Source organism: Triticum urartu, chromosome 6 (assembly GCF_003073215.2).
Source record: "Triticum urartu cultivar G1812 chromosome 6, Tu2.1, whole genome shotgun sequence".
Lineage (NCBI taxonomy): Eukaryota > Viridiplantae > Streptophyta > Magnoliopsida > Poales > Poaceae > Triticum > Triticum urartu.
Window position 1 is genome coordinate 492,750,698 of NC_053027.1, and position 21,152 is coordinate 492,771,849.

Here is a 21,152-nt window from a genome sequence, read left to right on the forward strand (position 1 = left end):
CTGGGGATGCTAATACATCTCAAATGTGTCTACAATTTTTCCTTCTTTCATGCTATATTTATATCTTAATTGCATCACTTTGGCGTAATGTTTATCAATTTTATTGTACTAACCTATTTATCAAGTGCCTACCACCATTTGCTATTTTCATGTTATTTGGAGTTTTCAAAAAAATCATCGCTTCGGGAGCTAGAAAAAATTGGAACAAAAATATCTCGAAGTTCTGGATCGGGATGAAGCCAGGGGAGCCAAGAGCCAGTAGAGTGGTCCATGTGGGACCCACACAACTAGGCCCCTAGTCATGCCATTTGGTCGGGTGGGCCCCACGGGGCACCTCTCCACCGCCTCTTTCTTTTGTCTCCTTTATATTGACCCGAAACCATCAAAAGGGCACCTCTCTAGTCATGCCATGAGATCTTGACGCGAACATATTGAACAATATAATAGGAAAATAGAGATTGAGATTATAGGTCGCGTAGTTCAAGTGGGGGTGATTTCTCGTATTATAAGTCTTGGTGAAATTATATCAGGTGAATTAGTCGAATTTGCATAAGGTACTAGGGGTATTGCTCTGAATTTGGAATCCAAAAATGTTGGGATTGTATTAATGGGCAATGGGTTGATGATAAAAGAGGGAAGTTTTGTAAAAACAACAAGAAGAATTACTCGATTACCTGTGAGTGAGGCTTACTTGGATCGTGTTGTAAATCCTATGGATAAACCTATTGGCAAAATTATAGCTTCTAAAGGTACTCTCTTGGGGGGGCCTTTACTAGAGCCATCTTCATCATCTTTGCTACCACCATGCCTATGTGTTAGTAGTCCTCCTTGGACTATGTGTGCATAACAGTAGCTAGATTACAATATTTCTACCTTGTTCTTCAATACAATGATCATATGAGCTATCCTATGGAGATGGAAACCAGAAGACAAAAAAGGCATCGCAATGCCTTCCCCTCCACAGGATGCCACTGCCAAGAATAAGCACTACTCATGCAGGACCAGAGCATGTGACGATCTACGTCATCCTCCAACATGTTGACACCACTCCAAGGAAGGACACCAACATGGTGAAAGCCGATGAACCATTATTCCCATCGTCGATGCCACAACTTCACTAGCAACGAAAAATCTGAATACCCTACGAGACACGGACTAGGACTATCAGATCCGGGGTTTCCCCATCCTTCCACTGCTACAATGGCTGGCGGAGACCAGAGAAACCTACGGCGTCGACCGGTCGAGGAGAAAATCTAGGCACCTCTTATTAAGCAACCTAATTGCAAACGGTGGTGTCTAGGTTTCACAATATTCTATTATCTCGAAAACCTTTATTGCGCTAGGAATAGATTGAATTACTTAGAACATATCCAGTAGTTCCCCTATAAAGCATCCCAATACGGGGTTATTTGGTGTATTGCTTCAGCAGATCCCCGATGACTCACCCCAATATCTCTCTCCCCCCCTGCTCCCTCCCTCCTCTCTCTCTCTCTCAGAGCAACCAACCGGAGCATATCCAAGTGGAGCTGAGGAGGCACAGAGGGCACGACGACCATATGATGTCGATGGCATATGGACAAGAAATTTCTATTGGATGGTTGTCGGCACTAATTGAGAAATTATCGGAAGGATGCAACTCCCCTTCAGTTGGGACTATTTTTTTAATGATTATCGATAATTTATTGGAGAAAGGATACCCGGTTTGAGGATGTTTATTTGGTCCAACTCCCCTATAATATAGAAATTTTTTGGATAAAGGGGAGCTTCTTGAAATGCTCTTGGGCCTGCAACAAGTTATTATTATACTTCTACTCCACCAGCTAGCCAGAATCTCATTGCAGATGCACTTCGGGAGTTTCTCCACATGGTGGAGCGGACGACCATCATTCCGCTTGAGGAGGGATCGGTCAATGTATTGATATAAATGTGGGAGGATGACTACTGCTTCTCAGCTTTGAATGGCCTACAAAGCTCTCTTTGACAGTCGCGTGGCGGCACCAGGAGCAGATCAGGTTTGGCATTCGCGTGCACCTTCGACCTGTAAGATGTTTGCTTGGCTAGCCCTGTATGATAGATGTTGGACGGCTGGCTGATTGTTGTGTCGGGGCCTATCGCATCCACAGGCATGCCCCTTCTATGATCAGGAGCCTGAGTCTCTGCGATATATCTTGCTGGGATGTGTGTTTACTCGGCAGGTTTGGCATGCAGTCTTGGGGCATGGGGGCTTGGGCATTGGATGCCTGCACCTGAGGAGGAGTTTCTTTAGTGGCATTCTTCCAAGAGCATAGGTACGTCGATGGACAGAGATGCTTGGACGGACATCATTGTTGGGGAACGCGGTAATTTCAAAAAAAATCCTATGCACTCGCAAGATCATGGTGATGCATAGCAATGAGAGGGGAGAGTGTTGTCCACATACCCTCGTAGACCGTAAGCGGAAGCTTTATGAAAACATGGTTGATGTAGTTGTACATCTTCACGATCGACTGGTCCTAGTACCGAAAGTACGGCACCTCCGCGATCTGCACACGTTCGGCTCGGTGACGTCCCACGAACTCTCGATCCAGCTGAGTGTCGAGGGAGAGCTTCATCAGCACGACGGTGTGATGACAGTCATGATAATGCTATCAAAACAGGGCTTCGCCTAAGCACAGCTACGATATGACCGAGGTGGATTTTGGTGGAGGGGGGCACCGCACACGGCTAAGGGATCAATGATCAACTTGTGTGTCTATGGGGTGCCCCCTCCCCCGTATATAAAGGAGTGGAGGAGGGGGCGGGCCGGCCCTCTATGGCATGCCCTGTAGGAGTCCTACTCCCTCCAGGAGTAGGATTCCCCCCCCCCTTCCCTAGTTGGACTAGGAGAGAAGGAAGGAGGAGAGAGCGAGCAAGGAAAGGGGGGCGCTCCCCCCTTCCTAGCCCAATTCGGACCAGAGGGGAAGGGGGCGTGCGGCCAGCCCTGGCTGCCTCTCTCTCTCTCCAGTAAATACCATTAGGGCCCATATACTCCCCGGGGGGTTCCGGAACCCCCCCCCCCCGGTACTCCAGTATATGCCCGAACTCACTTGGAACCTTTCCAATGTCTAAACATAGGCTTCCAATAGATCGATCTTTATGTCTTGACCATTTCGAGACTCCTCGTCATGCCCGTGATCACATCTGGGACTTTGAACAACCTTCGGTTCATCAAAACTCATAAACTCATAATACCGATCATCACCGAACGTTAAGCGTGCAGACCCTACGGGTTCGAGAACTATGTAGACATGACCGAGACATGTCTCCGGTCAATAACCAATAGCGGAACCTGGATGTTCATATTAGCTCCCACATATTCTACAAAGATCTTTATCGGTCAAACCGCATAACGATATACGTTATTCCCTTTGTCATTGGTATGTTACTTGCCCGAGATTCGATCGTCGGTATCTCAATACCTAGTTCAATCTCGTTACTGGCAAGTCTCTTTACTCGTTTCGTGATGCATCATCCCGCAACTAACTCATTAGTCACATTGCTTGCAAGGCTTATAGTGATGTGCATTACCGATAGGGCCTAGAGATACCTCTCCGATACTCGGAGTGACAAATCCTAATCTCGATCTATGCCAACCCAACAAACACCATCGGAGACACCTGTAGAGCACCTTTATAATCACCCGGTTATGTTGTGACGTTTGGTAGCACACAAAGTGTTCCTCCGGTATTCGGGAGTTGCATAATCTCATAGTCAAAGGAACATGTATAAGTCATGATGTAAGCAATAGCAATAAAACTAAATGATCATTTATGCTAAGCTAACGGATTGGTCTTGTCCATCACGTCATTCTCTAATGATGTGATCCCGTTCATCAAATGACAACACATGTCTATGGTCAGGAAACTTAACCATCTTTGATTAACGAGCTAGTCAAGTACAGGCATACTAGGGACACTCTGTTGTGTCTATGTATTCGCACATGACCTAAGTTTCCGGTTAATACAATTCTAGCATGAATAATAAACATTTATCATGATATAAGGAAATATAAATAAAAACTTTATTATTGCCTCTAGGGCATATTTCCTTCAGTCTCCCACTTGCACTAGAGTCAATAATCTAGTTCACGTCGTGATGTGATTTAACACCAATAGTTCACATCTTTATGTGATTAGTTCACATCTCCATGTGACTAATACCCAAATGGTTTACTAGTCAATAATCTAGTTCACGTCGCTATGTGATTAATACCCAAAGAGCGATCATGTTTTGCTTGTGAGAGAAGTTCAGTGTACGGGTCTGCAACATTCAGATCCGTATGTATTTCGCAAATTTCTATGTCTACAATACTCTGCACGGAGCTACTCTAGCTAATTGCTCCCACTTTCAATATGTATCTAGATCAAGATTGAGAGTCATCTGGATCGATGTAAAAAGCTTGCATCGATGTAACTCTTTACGACGAACTCTTTTATCACCTCCATAACCAAGAAATACTTCCTTAGTCCTCTAAGGATAATTTTGACCGCTATCCAATGATCTACTCCTAGATCACTATTGTACTCCCTTGCCAAAATCATGCTAAGGTATACAATAGGACTGGTACACAGCATAGCATACTTTATAGAACCTATGACTGAGGCATAGGGAATGACTTTTCATTCTCTTTCTATTTTTTGCTGTGGTTGGGTTTTTGAGTCTTTACTCAACTTCACACCTTGCAACGTAGGCAAGAACTCCTTCTTTGACTGTTCCATTTTGAACTACTTCAAAATCTTGTCAAGGTATGTACTCATTGAAAAATCTTATCAAGCGTCTTGATCTATCTCTATAGATATTGATGCTCAATGTGTAAGCAGCTTCATCGAGGTCTTTCTTTAAAAAATTCATATTCAAGTATCCTTTTATGCTATCCAGAAATTCAGTACCATTTTCGATCAACAATATGTCATCCACATATAATATCAGAAATGCTACAGAGCTCCCACTCACTTTCTTGTAAATACAGGCTTCACCGCAAGTCTGTATAAAACCATATGCTTTGATCACTTTATCAAAGCATATATTCCAACTCCGAGATGCTTGCACCAGTCCATAGATGGATCGTTGGAGCTTGCACACTCTGTTAGCACCTTTAGGATCGACAAAAACCTTCTGGTTGCATCATATACAGCTCTTCTTTAAGAAATCCATTAAGGAATGCAGTTTTGACATCCATTTGCCAGATTTCATAAAATGTGGCAATTGCTAACATGATTTGGACAGACTTAAGCATCGCTACGAGTGAGAAAATCTCATTGTAGTCAATATCTTGAACTTGTCAAAAATCTTTTGCGACAATTTGAGCTTTGTAGATAGTAACACTACTATCAGCGTCCGTCTTCCTCTTGAAAATCCATTTATTCTTAATGGCTCACCGATCATCGGGCAAGTCAATCAAAGTCCATACTTTATTCTAATACGTGGATCCCACCTCAGATTTCATGGCTTCAAGCCATTTTGCGGAATCTGGGCTCATCATCGCTTCCTCATAGTTCATAGGTTCGTCATGGTCAAGTAACATGACCTCCAGAAAAACATTACCATACCACTCTGGTGCGGAACGTATTCTAGTTGACCTACGAGATTCGATAGTAACTTGATCAGAAGTTTCATGATCATCATCATTAACTTCCTCACTAATTGGTGTAGGAATCACTAGAACTGGTTTCTATGATGAACTAATTTCCAATCCGGGAGAAGGTACAATTACCTTATCAAGTTCTACATTCCTCCCACTCACTTCTTTCGAGAGAAACTTCTTCTCTAGAAAGGATCCACTCTTAGCAATAAAGATCTTGCCTTTCGGATCTGTGATAGAAGGTGTACCCAACAGTTTCTTTTGGGTATCCTATGAAGACGCACCTCTCCGATTTGGGTTTGAGCTTATCAGGTTGAAACTTTTTCACATAAGCATCGCAACCCCAAACTTTAAGAAACGATAGCTTAGTTTTCTTGCTAAACCACAGTTCATACGATGTCATCTCAACGGATTTTTAGATGGTGCCCTATCTAACGTGAATGTAGTTGTCTCTAATGCATAACCCCAAAACGATAGTGGTAAATCGGTAAGAGACATCATAGATTGCACTATATCCAATAAAGTACGGCTATGACGCTCGGACACACCATTATGCTGTGGTGTTCCAGGTGGCATGAATTTGTGAAACTATTCCACATTGTTTTAGTTGAAGACCAAACTCGTAACTCAAATATTCGTCTCTACGATCAGATCGTAGAAACTTTATTTTCTTGTTACGACGATTTTCCACTTCACTCTGAAATTCTTTGAACTTTTCAAATGTTTCAGACTTATGTTTCATCAAGTAGATAAATCATCTATGAAGGTCAGAAAATAACGATACCCGCCGCGAGCCTCAACACTCATCGAACTGCATACATCAGTATGTATTATTTCCAGTAAGTCAGTTGCTCGCTCCATTATTCCGGAGAACGGAGTCTTAGTCATCTTGCCCATGAGGCATGGTTCGCAAGCATCAAGTGATTCATAATCAAGTGATTCCAAAAGTCCATCAGCATGGAGTTTCTTCATGCGCTTTACACCAATATGACCTAAACGGCAGTGCCACAAATAAGTTGCACTATCATTATTAACTTTGCATCTTTTGGCTTCAATATTATGAATATGAGTATCACTACGATCAAGATTCAGTAAACCATTTACATTGGATGTAAGACCATAGAAGGTTTTATTCATGTAAACAGAACAACAATTATTCGTTGACTTAAATGAATAATCGTATCGCAATAAACATGATCCAATCATATTCATGCTCAACGCAAACACCAAATAACATTTATTTTAGGTTCAACACTAATCTCGAAGGTAAAGGGAGTGTGCGATGGTGATCTTATCAACTTTGGAATCACTTCCAACACACATCATCACCTCGCCCTTAACTAGTCTCTGTTTATTTTTGCAACTCCCGTTTCGAGTTACTACTCTTAGCAACTGAACTAGTATCAAATACCGAGGGGTTTGCTATAAACACTAGTAAAGTACACATCAATAACATGTATATAAAATATACCTATGTTCACTTTTCCATCCTTCTTATCCGCCAAGTATCTAGGGTAGTTCCACTTCCAGTGACCATTTCCTTTGCAATAGAAGCACTCAGTTTCAGGCTTTGGTCTAGCTTTGGGCTTCTTCATGGGAGTGGAAACTTGCTTGCCATTCTTCTTGAAGTTCCCTTTCTTTCCCTTGCCCTTTTTATTTGAAACTAGTGGTCTTGTCAACCATCAACACTTGATGCTTTTCTTGATTTCTACCTTCGCCAATTTCAGCATCGCGAAGAGCTCGGGGAATCGTTTTTGTCATCCCTTGCATATTATAGTTCATCACGAAGTTCTAGTAACTTGGTGATAGTGACTAGAGAACTTTATCAATTACTATTTTATCTGGAAGATTAACTCCCACTTGATTCAAGCAATTGTAGTACCCAGACAATCTGAGCACATGCTCACTGGCTGAGCTATTCTCCTCCATCTTGTAGGCAAGGTACTATCAGAGGTCTCGTACCTCTCGACACGGGCATGAGTATGAAATACCAATTTCAACTCTTAGAACATCTTATATGTTCCGTGACATTTCAAAACATTTTTGAAGTCCCGGTTCTAAGCTGTAAAGCATGGTGCACTAAACTATCAAGTAGTCATCATACCGAGCTTTGCCAAACGTTCATAACGTCTACATCTGCTCCTGCAATAGGTCTGTCACCTAGCGGTGCATCAAGGACATAATTATTCTGTGCAGCAATGAGGATAATCCTCAAATCACGGACCCGGTCCGCATCATTGCTACTATCATCTTTCAACTTATTTTTCTCTAGGAACATATCAAAAATAAACGGGGAGCTACATCGCAAGCTATTGATCTACAACATAGATATGCAAAAACTATCAGGACTAAGTTCATGATAAATTAAGTTCAATTAATCATATTACTTAAGAACTCCCACTTAGATAGATATCCCTCTAATCATCTAAGTGATCACATGATCCATATCAACTAAACCATGTCCGATCATCACGTGAGATGGAGTAGTTTTCAATGGTGAACATCACTATGTTGATCATATCTACTATATGATTCACGCTTGACCTTTCGGTCTCAGTGTTCCGAGGCCATATCTACATATGCTAGGCTCGTCAAGTTTAACCCGAGTATTCTACGTATGCAAAACTGGCTTGCACCCTTTGTATGTGAACGTAGAGCTTATCACACCCGATCATCACCTGGTGTCTCGGCACGACGAACTGTCGCAACGATGCATACTCAGGGAGAACACTTATACCTTAAAATGTAGTGAGAGATCATCTTATAATGCTACCGTTGAACTAAGAAAAAATAAGATGCATAAAATATAAACATCATATGCAATCAAAATATGTGACATGATATGGTCATCATCATCTTGTGCCTTTGATCTCCATCTCCAAAACACCGTCATGATCTCTATCGTCACCGGCATGACACCATGATCTCCATCATCTTGATCTCTATCAACGTGTCATCACATGGTCGTCTCACCAACTATTGCTATCGCATAGCGATAAAGTAAAGCAATTATATGGCACTTGCATATTATGCAATAAAGAGACAACCATAAGGCTCATGCCAGTTGCCGATAACTCCGTTACAAAACATGATCATCTCATACAATAAAATTTAGCATCATGTCTTGACCATATCACATCACAACATGCCCTGAAAAAACAAGTTAGCCGTCCTCTACTTTGTTGTTGCATGTTTTACGTGGCTGCTACGGGCTGAGCAAGAACCGTTCTTACCTACGCATCAAAAAACCACAACGCGGTATAGTGATTGCTTTTTGATCTTCATAAATAACCCTGTTCATTGAATCCTATTCAACTAAAGATGGAGAAACAGACACCCACTAGCCACCTATGTGCGAAGCACGTCGGTAGAACCAGTCTTGCGTAAGCGTACGCGTAATGTTGGTCTGAGCCGCTAAATCCAACAATACCGTTGAATCAAGAATCAACTAGTGACGGCAAGAAATATGTATATACCCACGCCCACAACTCCTTTGTGTTCTACTCGTGCATATAACATCTACGCATAGACCTGGCTCGGATGCCACTGCTGGGGAACGCAGTAATTTCAAAAAAATTCTACGCACACGCAAGATCATGGTGATGCATAGCAACGAGAGGGGGGTGTGTTGTCCATGTACCCTCGTAGACCGTAAGCGGAAGCGTTACGAAAACGCGGTTGATGTAGTCGTACGTCTTCACGATCGACTGATCCTAGTACCGAAAGTACGGCACCTCCGCGATATGCACACATTCGGCTCGGTGACGTCCCATGAACTCTTGATCCAGCTGAGTGTCGAGGGAGAGCTTCGTTAGCACGATGGCATGATGACGGTGATGATGATGCTACCGGAACAGGGATTTGCCTAAGCACCGCTATGATATGACCGAGGTGGATTATGGTGGAGGGGGCACCGCACACGGCTAAGGGATCAATGATCAACTTGTGTGTCTATGGGGTGCCCCCTCCCTCGTATATAAAGGAGTGGAGGAGGGGGGAGGGCCGGCCCTCTATGGCGCGCACTGGAGGAGTCCTACTCCCTCCGGGAGTAGGATTCCCGCCCCCTCCCTAGTTGGACTAGGAGATAAGGAAGGGGGAGAGAGGGAGGAAGGAAAGGGGGGCCCCCCTTCCTAGTCCAATTCGAACCAGAGGGGGAGGGGGCGCGCAGCCTGCCCTGTCAGCTGCCTCTCTCTCTCTCCACTAAAGCCCATTAGGGCCCATATACTCCCCGGGGGGTCCCGGTAACCCACCCCCCCCCCCCGGTACTCCGGTATATGTCGGAACTCACTCGGAACCTTTCCGATGTCCAAACATAGGCTTCCAAATATATCGATCTTTATGTCTCGACCATTTCGAGACTCCTCGTCATGCACGTGATCACATCCGGGACTCTGAACAACCTTCGGTTCATCAAAACATATAAACTCATAATACCGATCGTCACCGAACGTTAAGCGTGCGGACCCTACGGGTTCGAGAACTATCTAGACATGACCAAGACATGTCTCCGGTCAATAACCAATAGCGGAACCTGGATGTTCATATTGGCTCCCACATATTCTATGAAGATCTTTATGGTCAAACCGCATAACAATATACATTGTTCCCTTTGTCATCGGTATGCTACTTGCCCGAGATTCGATCGTCGGTATCTCAATACCTAGTTCAATCTCGTTACCGGCAAGTCTCTTTACTCGTTCCGTAATGAACCATCCTGCAACTAACTCATTAGTCACATTGCTTGCAAGGCTTATAGTGATGTGCATTACCGAGAGGGCCCAGAGATACCTCTCCGATACTCGGAGTGACAAATCATAATCTCGATCTATGCCAACCCAACAAACACCATCGGAGACACCTGTAGAGCACCTTTATAATCACCCAGTTACGTTGTGACGTTTGGTAGCACACAAAGTGTTCCTCCGGTACGGCGTGCAAAGGTTTCCTCGGGCCAGGCGGACATTGGTCCTCGAGTGCAAAGGCAGAAGGGAGCTTGACTGCAAGACTCACCCGTCGAGCAGAGACGAAAGTCGGCCTTAGTGATCCGACGGTGCCGAGTGGAAGGGCCGTCGCTCAACGGATAAAAGTTACTCTAGGGATAACAGGCTGATCTTCCCCAAGGAGTTGCATAATCTCATAGCCAGAGGAACATGTATAAGTCATGATGAAAGCAATAGCAATAAAACTAAATGATCATTTATGCTAAGCTAACGGATGGGTCTTGTCCATCACATCATTCTCTAATGATGTGATCCCGTTCATCAAATGACAACACATGTCTATGGTCAGGAAACTTAATCATCTTTGATTAACGAGCTAGTCAAGTAGAGACATACTAGGGACACTCTGTTTTGTCTATGTATTCACACATGTACTAAGTTTCATGTTAATACAATTCTAGCATGAATAATAAACATTTATCATGATATAAGGAAATATAAATAACAACGTTATTATTCCGCTTGAGGAGGGATTGGTTAATGCACTGATATAAATGTGGGAGGATGACTACTGCTTCTCAGCTTTGGATGGCCTACAAAGCTCTCTTTGACAGCCGCGTGGCGGCACCAAGAGCAGATCAGGTTTGGCATTCGCGTCCACCTTCGATTTGTAAGATGTTTGCTTGGCTAGCCCTGTAAGATTGTTGTGTCGGGGCCTATCGCATCCACAGGCATGCCCCTTCTATGATCAGGAGCCTGAGTCTCTGCGACATATCTTGCTGGGATGTGTGTTTGCTCGGCAGGTTTGGCACGCAGTCTTGGGGCATGGGGGCTTGGGCATTGGATGCCTGCACCTGAGGAGGAGTTACTTCAGTGGCGGTCTTTCAAGAGCATAGGTACGTAGATGGACAGAGGTGCTTGGACCGATATCATTCTGGTCACTTGTACCATTTGGATGCATGAGAATGTGTGGTCTTCAATATGGCTACCCCGATAGTGAGCGTAGTGCTGCAACGAATCCACAACGAGGGAGGCAACTAGAGTACTACATCACTGTTTAGCGATAGGTGTTTTGGGTAACTTTCCATGCAAGTGGACAAGTCGAGCGGTAGTGAGTAGCCCGCATGCCGTTTTCTTTTCTTGGCCTCCATGCATATGTACATGCACTGCGTTATAGCCCTTGTGCCGTCATAACTCGCGGTTCTCGATTTTCCTTCTATGAGCATGATACGTCTCCCAGGACGGACGTATCCTTGAAAAAAATATTTACCAACAATTGTATCATTTTTTATATAACACAAACAACTTATAATCCTGATTCTTGTTATGAGATATAAAGTGCTTATTAATGGAATAGACTAACACGGAGAGATTATGTTGGTTAACGTGAGGAGTGCTTGGAGATCTTTGTAGCGAAACCACCTGCCGTGCTTCCCGGCCGGCACCGCGCATGCAGCTCACGCGCTGAGGTTTCTCGGCCGGTGTGGTGTCGTCATCCTTGCGCTATATGCATGCATGCTCTTAAAAAAAGCTACATGCACGGGCCTATATTTGCACCCGCATCACAATTTAGAGGAGCCTCCCCGGACCGATCTGCTCGCCTCGCGCAGAATTTTCATCCACCCGCGCAAGGCAGATTGAGAACGACGACCGGCGACGACGCAGGCGCGTGCGTGTTCGTCTTCCCCGATCGAGCCGTAGCGCGGATGGAGATGGACTTTCTGGGCCCACGATCGGCGCCGCGGCATGCGATGCCGCTCGTGGCGCGACGCGATGCCGAGGACGACGGCGAGCCCTGGCGTCTCGCTTCACCGGCACACTTCGCGTACCCGGACGTGCGCGCGGCGGCGGCTCATCGCCACCACCCGACGGCGCCGTCGTACCAGGTCCGTCCGTCCGTTTACTTTGCCGATCTGCCTGCCTGACCCATCTCTCACACGCCGGGTTGTTTGACGTTTCAGATGCACGCGCCGCCGCCGCTGCATCCCCAGGCCTTCCCGTGCGCCATTCCCGCCTCGTCCCTGCAAGGCCCGCAGGTAGTCCACCGTGCTGCGTACTCGCCTGATCGGAGGTACGTGATCGACGCCACCCTTTAATCCGCCAAAAGATCCGGTGCGGTTTACGCCCACCGGCGCGGCCGCGGCCGGGGGAGATGCAAGATCGGGAGGTAAATCGTTGGTTTCGAGTGTCAAAACAGGTGCTCCGCCGCGCAGCTGACGATATTCTACGCAGGTTCAGTGCATGTGTTCGACAACGTGACGAAGGAAAAGGTAAATCTTTCTCACAGCAACTCTGTCGACGATCTTGACTTCCACTGAAGCAAATGTGATGTGACCGCGCATTGCTGAGGATGTTGGGGATGTGCTGCGCAGGCCGAGCAGATCACGTTCATGGCCGCGAAGGCAGCTCAAGCAGGCCGCAGCCCTCCCCTTCGTCGGGCGCTGCGGCAATCGGAATCTGCTCCGGTCCCCGACGAGAGAAAGCAGATGCCATTGGCGAGAGCTTGCAGCGATCCTGTGCACCCTTCGCCACAGGCATTGTTCATGCTGCCGCATAGAGGTTGCTACCTGTTCAAGTTATAGTATATGCTTAGATTCATTTTTGCCTTGAACTGACGTGGTGTTTCTCCTGCTGCTGCTGCTGCAGATGTTCCGCTGGCCAGGAGTGCGTCCCTTGCCCGCTTCCTCGAGAGACGCAAGCGAAAGCAAAGGTACTGATGGTTGGCCCTAGCTCTACCTTGCTAACTGGGGCTAGCAGGATTTGAACTGGCTTCTACTAGTAGCTAGTGAAATATTTGTGATCGAAACATGAAAATTCAACTTCTGCTACGAAACACAACTCTACAAAAGAGAAATAACAACAGACGAATCAAATTCGGTTGTGAGTAACGCCTATTAACAACATCGTCTATCGATGCAAAATTTGTTATTTTTGTACATTCATATTAAAGTGTAGGTTTGGAATCTTGAGACATATGACAAATCTGAAGAACTCCCCTTTGCTTCTTACAGGACAGCAAATGCAGCAACGCCTTACTCTCGCAGGGAGATATCCCCTGGTAGCGTGGACACTTTCCGCATGGTCTCGCCAGGAAGCACAACACTATCCGGCAACACCGAACTGTCATGGTTCTTCGGAGATGAAAAGCTGGGAAGCCGCGACGAGGAGGCGCTGGACACGGAGCTCAAGATGTAGCCAGTGCACAAGCCCTCGCGCCAAGCGTCCCTCAATAATCGAGCCCGAATTTTGGATCAAGTTGGGTAGACGGTTGGGCTGATGACAAACAAAACCTTTTGGTGCGTTGGGCGGCAAGATCTTAGCGTAGCCTTCTTCTTCTTCTTTTGGTTTTGCTTTTCGGGTTCGGCGAGGATGTTTGCTCACAGTTTCTCTCGAAACTGAAAACACCATCATCGCCCTTTTCGGCTTTTTTGATTTACGGGCTTCTTCGGATTGTTGCTCAATCTGATTAAGAATCCTGTAGTTTTGGCCGGTGAGAGTTTTTTGTTTTCTTTATTTCTTTTCTTCCGTTTGAAACGCCAGCTGAGTTGATGTATCTCATAACTGTTAACACTACTGCTGACTGCAATGAACAATTTTTGGTCGTCGTTTTTTCATGCCAGAATGAATCTGATGATCTTGGGTGAGCAATATTGGCATCATGGCCCTAGTGGCCTACACTGGTTTCAGTCGATGAAATTGGGGGCGAACCCTCTACTTTTGACGCGTAGGGGTTCGTCCCCAATTTCATGTTGTTGCAAAGCTGATTATCAGGTTAGTTCACTATTTCAAGGTTCCTCCCTTATCTGATTGCTTCTACTAAAAAGGGTCGCGCTACGCATCGGATGGTAGATGAATTGGAAATATCAACCGCTTCCTGCACCATTGGATTGAGTCACAAATAGCCGTCGGATCTTCCCATAAGGTGTGTCACAAATTGCAACAAGGTGGATGTTGTGCGGGTCGCTCTACAACAGCTGCTTTGTTGCATAACCATCGAGGTGTTATTTTTGCCCAAAACAGAAACTCTATTGTGTTCCAATATAGATCTTGCTGCAGAAACATTTGCAACAGTGGTGGTGTTGTGGCATTATTTTTTTCTGTTTTTTCATCTTCACCTTTTTTGCAACATATATGCTCTTGCGGTAAACAATGTTGCGGAGGGCTTCTGCAATGTTGTAGGAATTTATGTCATGTGTCACCTTTTCTTGCAACATAAACTATGTTGCAGCGGGGGCTTCAGCAACATGAATGATGTTGCAGGAATTTATGTCATGAACAGAGAAAGGGAAACTAGGTAGAAAAATGAAAACTGGACGAGAGCTGTAGAGATGGCACGAAGGAGATAAAGCGGTGGCAGGCCCCACAGGGACACGCGTCACGCAAGATAGTTTTTTTTTTAAAGGAAAGCAGTCATTCTATTTTAAACATAAAGCGGAATGTCATCAGATACAACATCGAGAATGAACTCAGGAGGCACTCCTACCCACACCTGACAACGTTCCTCCCCGACCCCAACTCTAGCCAACTTGTGAGCGACCGAGGTCGCAGCGCGGCGAGCCCATGCCACCTTGAAGTCCATGAACTCCCGAAGCGAGGTCTTAATTTCTTCAACCCACGGACCAACTGATGACAAATTCCTTTCAGGGCTTAGGATTATCTTCACCAGTCTGGCAATCAAGATAGTTGAAGGGTCTCGTTTCCCTACTAAAAAGGGCTACAATTTTAGACAGAGAAAACAACACGACGGGATTTTGATGTTTCCAGTTGCTAAACTATGTTGTGTTGTTCTTACTTTGCTGTTGCTGAACTATGATGTGTTGTGCTTATTCATATTCTACTGGGAAAAATTAAGCACAAAGTAGATCAAATAAACACTAAAAAAGGGAAAGGCTTACTAAGGAGAACTCAACGGCAAAGAACTAGGCCTAAGAGATAAGAATGACACGCATGATCTGCACACAAAAGAACAATCAAAGATTTACGGAATTTACAGATCATTAAAGATTTTGAGGCCCAAGTGTCAAACTCCATACTGCTCCTCAGTGACACCCAAGATGTATCATAGATTACAAGGCTGTCACCTTTTACCTTCCCCTTCCAGATCATGAGAACGAAGATGTGCAAACTAAATTCATCTCGGCACACATGAAGGGGGCACAAACACACAGCGACCCTAATTTGCAGTCTTGGAATGCTTGATGAGCCAATCAATGACAACATCTATGTTCACCGAGTCCTTGCAAGAGATCATGTAGCAGCAAACTTCACGGTCCTTTATAGATTCCAGACCTCTGAAAACAGAAAGGGGAGGCACCTCAGTTGAAATATCATTAAGAAATAAGGTACAATATCCTATATGAAAACAGGATTTTTACTCACAGTTGATCAACTAATGCCGGCTTAGAAAGTGCCTCTGACTTGTCAATTTTGTTGCCAAGGATAAGTAAGGGGATCCCAGATAAAGATTGTTTTGTCAGCAGGTCATGCAATTCACTTTTAGCAATCGGAACGCTATCCCGGTCAGCAGCATCGACAACGTATCTGCCATTAAATGATCAAGTTAACACATTAGTGACTCCATATTTAGTATCAGCTAAGGTAGAGATACAAAAGAAAATTGGTAACAACAAAAAAGGTCATGATAAATGCATGAATAACGCCCATATGAGAGAGAACAAAAATTATCACTAGACAATTTTTCTTTCAAGGAGGAGGTTACACCTCCAGCCATTTCTAGCGAAAATATATGATGTATCTACATAACTGAGCTCCTTGGACAAAGCGTCAACTCAGCAGTCTACAATTATTCTACAGTTAAGCAGTCGAAATTAGTAGTTTGAAAGAACTAGGAATGTTCCATGTCTGACTCTAATGGTCCTCGCAGAAGTATATTAAGCAAATAGGTTTGGACTGGCTAAGAAATAAACCGAGCATATCATAAACTAGCATTATAAATAATACTATCTCCTTCGAGCATACCAAGGATTACCTTTTGAAATGGATGTTATTTATTGCATATTGGCATACAAATCATATTATCACAAAATTGAGTTTTCAGATGTGCAAAATATGAGATCTCTGAGAAGCAAGGGACATTACAGAATAGCAGTAACTCCACGACAGTAGCGCTCCCACATAGTCCGGAATCTACGTTGCCCTCCAAGATCCCAAAGTTTAATTGTGACATTTCCCTTGGTGACTTTCCGCATATTAAAGCCTACCTGTTTTCAGAAGATGAACATCCTTAGTTCAGGTCACTTAGATAACCGAGATAGTTCAAAATATCCATCAAGAAGCAGTGATATACATACAGTTGGAATCATGTCCTCGCTGTAGCCACCGGTCTGAGAAGCATAGCAGCCATGAATGAATATCAGGACAACAAAGAAAAAAATGATGCATAGCTTAAGTTGTATGAGTTGATGCGTACAGCAATTGAATTGACTAGAGATGTCTTCCCAGCATTCTGAAGGCCAACCAGGGAGAGCTCCATCTCCTGCTTAAAGAACAGGCTGAAACAAAAAATGTTACTGCCATGAGTTAATTTGATTTGATTGGTCATCCTTCAAAGACAACTCGGTATTATTATTGGCACATCTTCAGGTTTTATGATTGGTAGAGTAAGGATACTCATATGGCATAGAGCCATACGACTAAACTGGGTAGTAAAACTTGATCTCAATCTGATTCACCAACACGACCTGGACAAACCTAAATGACAATTAAGAACATCAAGAACAACAGCGAAGATTACTCAGGATTGGATCCTAACATTAAAACTGCAAACATCCACGCTCACCCTATAACCTTTAGCGTAGCAAATTCAACCCAAATGAGTAGTTCCAGCAATTTCTTCTCACAAAGGGAGCTTCGACAACTCCAATCTCCATAAGGCCAGGACAACATTCTTTTTTAACAACACAGGCCCTAATTGGCTTCAAATCAAATTGCAATGAATTGTGGAACACTCTTCAAGGCACGCTTCTTAAAAACAGTAGTATCAGGTTCAAAATTACCCCCTTTACGCTTCAGAGACCCTAACTACATCAGTGTCTGTTAAGATATTACCACAAGCTTATACTAGGTCAGTAAACCAAAGGCTGCCTTCTAAATGCGTATGCTCTGCATTAGCTTGATCTAACGTGGATCTAACTGCGCAGAGCACAGACCCCCGACCCAGCCGCACCATCCAGCCGCGCAGGCAATTCCGATCCATCCAAACCTATCCCGCAAAAACCCATACCAGTAGCGCTCAAATCGAATCGAAGGGGGAACTGGAATTCTGCCGGGAGGGGGGCCGCCCCGTCTGAACCGCGAAAACATCGAGTGAAAGGGAAGGGGGGAGAGGTGGACGGAAACCTTCGGAGCCAGTTGAGGAGCGAGTCCCAGAGCCCCATGGCGCCTTCTGTCGCAGCTCGGGGCCGTCGCCTGTGCGCCTGCCGGATCTATCGAGGAGGGAATCCGCGGTTGCCGATTGGGGAGGAGGAGGAAGGAAGACGAGGACGAGACGACAGGAGACGTGCGTTGGCTGCAGAGACGGACACCGTACGAGCATCCGTGTCACGGGCGGTAAGCGGCACAGCGGCGTGCACGAATAATCCGAACCTGAATCCAGAGACGTCGTCTTGGACTTTTTTGGCCGTGGATTCGTGTGGCACGACTCTTTTTGGCCGTAGGATATATATACTCGTCAATGAATACAATATATGGTAAAAAAAGAATTGAACGGTAATACTTGTCACATTTATATGAGACAAAGATTAAGCTACTAGACACCGACCTGACAAAACTAAAAAATAACATAACGTTAGCCTTGACACAAAGAAAACATCAAACAAGATTTAAAATTACAATCAAGACCGAAGAATTCCCTGAGCTTGACATCAACGCCCGTCACATACCTCCGGCACGACCATAACAGCCATCAAAATGAACAAATAACGGACCGAATTCGACGTGACTCCATCGCTAATATTCAATTTTGCGGACCTTTAAGGTGGCTCACCAAAGGTGAGACTATTACCGTTGAACGAATAGGTAACACCATGGACATGCCATCAAACTCCAGATCTAGTACCCCGCACAATTAAGACATCAGAGGAGGAAATTGTACCTACCAACCACGAACCATGAACCTAGCACACGATCCACCATCTTCCATATGTCGTCGATGCAAAACCACAATCTGCATCTAGAAGCCACTCTACAACATCCAAAGAAACACGAGGGCGCAGAGCTTGCTCATGGGCTCTCCGTCGGGTGACCGTCCCCGGCGACGTCTTCCAATGTCCTTCCCCCGGCGTCCTCTGTTGCCGCCAGGACCAGATCTGGAATCACCAAGACGCCCTCTCTCTTCTTCCCCTCAAAGGCCTACCCCCGCGATGGTTGCGTCGATGTCTGCTCCCACGTCTGTGACGGCCCAATGCGCTCGCTACGGCCTCCCTTGCAGCCCGCAAGGCGGACCAACCGTTCAGGGACGCTTCACCTCACGCAAGCTCCCCTGCACGCCAACGGTGCCGGCCAGTCAGCCTCCGCCGCCAGCCGTCCACGTCCTCCTTACCAGCGCCACTTTTGGTTGGATGGCGGCGCCCTCTGGCCTCCTCTGCTCGTCGCCAAGCACCTAACCTCCTCTGCTCGCCCGCATGGCGGTTTGACTAGGGCATCCGGCCTCGCTGTCGCAGCCAAGTTTGCATCCTAAGGACGAAGCTGTTGAGGTGTCGGAGACCACTTCCGAGCCGTTGGCAGTGCTACCCTGCCACGACGGCGGCCGCCCGCCTGCTGCCCTGTTGAGCTCCATCACTCTTTGTCTCCATTGTGGATGCTGACTTGCTCATTAGGGCAGATGCAACTTGTGTGGGGCTCGCAAAGGAGGTTGCGGGCTGGAAGCTCGTCTAGTCCATGCGTGCGCGGTTGGAGCCTCCGTCACTTCGTTTTCATGCCTTAGCAGTGTCCCCATCCACCCGTGTGGCTCAGAAATGGGTGCTTTCGCCGCTTTGAAAAAGGCCATGGGCAGTCGGATGCACGGATCTGATCTGGTGTAACCCATGCTTCCGCTCGAGACACCGTGCATGGGATGGCTACAAGCCGGCACCACCGCCGCATGCTCCATGTTTTGCTCGGTCGCTAGCTCATTATTGGGCTTCGATTATTACGCCTCCACCAACATCAGAGATCCATGAGGCACTGTCCAACATGAAGACTCTTCACTGGGATTCCTTGCATTCCTTGTTGATTGCTTCGGCTTCCATCCCGAAGGATGTGATGCTTCAGTCTGCTCTTGCAGTGCACACAGAGCTGCTGGGCTCCGATCTTCGCTACATGACTTCCTCGGGTAGAGGAGGCAATTAAGCCACTTCGCGAGGTCACTGACTCCTTGTAGGGTTGGTTGGTGCGTGTTGGGAGTTTTCTGGAGCGCACGGAGGCTGCTCTCCAAAGGCTCCCTGTTGCACTGTCCCCCATGGTTAAGTATGTTGTTGGCTTCATGGATGAGGTAGGTGTGGAGCTCTTCGGTACCTTCTCGCCTCTTGTTGGGTCTAGTTCGACACCCCCTATGTTGTCGGACTTTGAGGGTGAGGCCTCTACTCGTGAAGTTCAAACAAGGCGAAGTGGTTTTATTAAGAATTTTTGAAGGTTAACGAAAATAAGGCCCATTGTCGGTGTCAAAACCGGCGGATCTCGGGTGGGGGGTCCCGAACTGTGCGTCTAAGGCGGATGGTAACAGGAGGCAGGGGACATGATGTTTTACCCAGGTTCGGGCCCTCTTGATGGAGGTAAAACCCTACATCCTGCTTGATTTATTCTTGATGATATGAGTATTACAAGAGTTGATCTACCACGAGATTGGAGAGGCTAAACCCTAGAAGCTAGCCTATGGTATGATTGTATGTTGTCCTACGGAACAAAACCCTCCGGTTTATATAGACACCGGAGAGGGCTAGGGTTACACAAGGTCGGTTACAAAGGAGGAGATATCCATATCCGTACTGCCTAGCTTGCCTTCCACGCCAAGTAGAGTCCCATCCGGACACGAGACGAAGTCTTCAATCTTGTATCTTCATAGTCCAACAGTCCGGCCAAAGGATATAGTCCGGCTATCCGGAGACCCCCTAATCCAGGACTCCCTCAGTAGCCCCTGAACCAGGCTTCAATAACGATGAGTCCGGCGCGCGGTATTGTCTTCGGCATTGCAAGGCGGGTTCCTCCTCCGGATATACCACAGAAGAGTTCGAATAACAGGATAGTGTCCGACCCTGCAAAATAAGTTCCACATACCACCGTAGAGAGAATAATATTTCCACAAATCTAATCTGCTGACACATTTTGGTAACATGACATTATGCCATGGCCCGGTGATTATTCGAATTGTTTCCTTTAACTAGCCCCGCACATAATGCGAGGCAGTTTCTTGACACGTCTTGTCAAAGCAGAGATCGTGTCCCCCTTATTACGGGATCCTCATCAATACGGGTGTGGGTAACCCAATCGCGCCATCAATTACGGCGCTTGGGGGATAAGCGAGTTTTACGAGGCTAGTGGGGGCGCATAGTTTCGGCCGCCCTTATAAGGGGATAAGGTTTAACCTTTTTCTACCCACGCCTTCTTCCTCCTTGCTC

At 45.9% G+C, this 21,152-nt stretch overlaps 2 protein-coding genes across 2 annotated transcripts; one reads left to right on the forward strand and one right to left on the reverse strand.

Moving 5' to 3' along the window:
- Positions 1–12,245: 12,245 nt before the first annotated feature.
- Positions 12,246–13,734, forward strand: LOC125516028 (protein TIFY 10B-like). Its single transcript, XM_048681509.1, has 6 exons — positions 12,246–12,425; positions 12,501–12,610; positions 12,737–12,809; positions 12,912–13,098; positions 13,186–13,249; positions 13,551–13,734. Exons 1-6 carry the CDS (start codon positions 12,246–12,248, stop codon positions 13,732–13,734), a joined length of 798 nt encoding a protein of 265 aa, XP_048537466.1.
- A 1,758-nt stretch (positions 13,735–15,492) lies between these two features.
- LOC125514510 (ADP-ribosylation factor-like protein 8c) lies at positions 15,493–18,010 on the reverse strand (the record flags this gene model as incomplete). The annotated part of the gene is given in 6 exon segments (XM_048679851.1): positions 15,493–15,830; positions 15,919–16,080; positions 16,639–16,760; positions 16,851–16,883; positions 16,970–17,051; positions 17,899–18,010. Coding segments are annotated over 6 exon segments (555 nt in total). The 3' UTR covers positions 15,493–15,712.
- Positions 18,011–21,152: the final 3,142 nt, after the last annotated feature.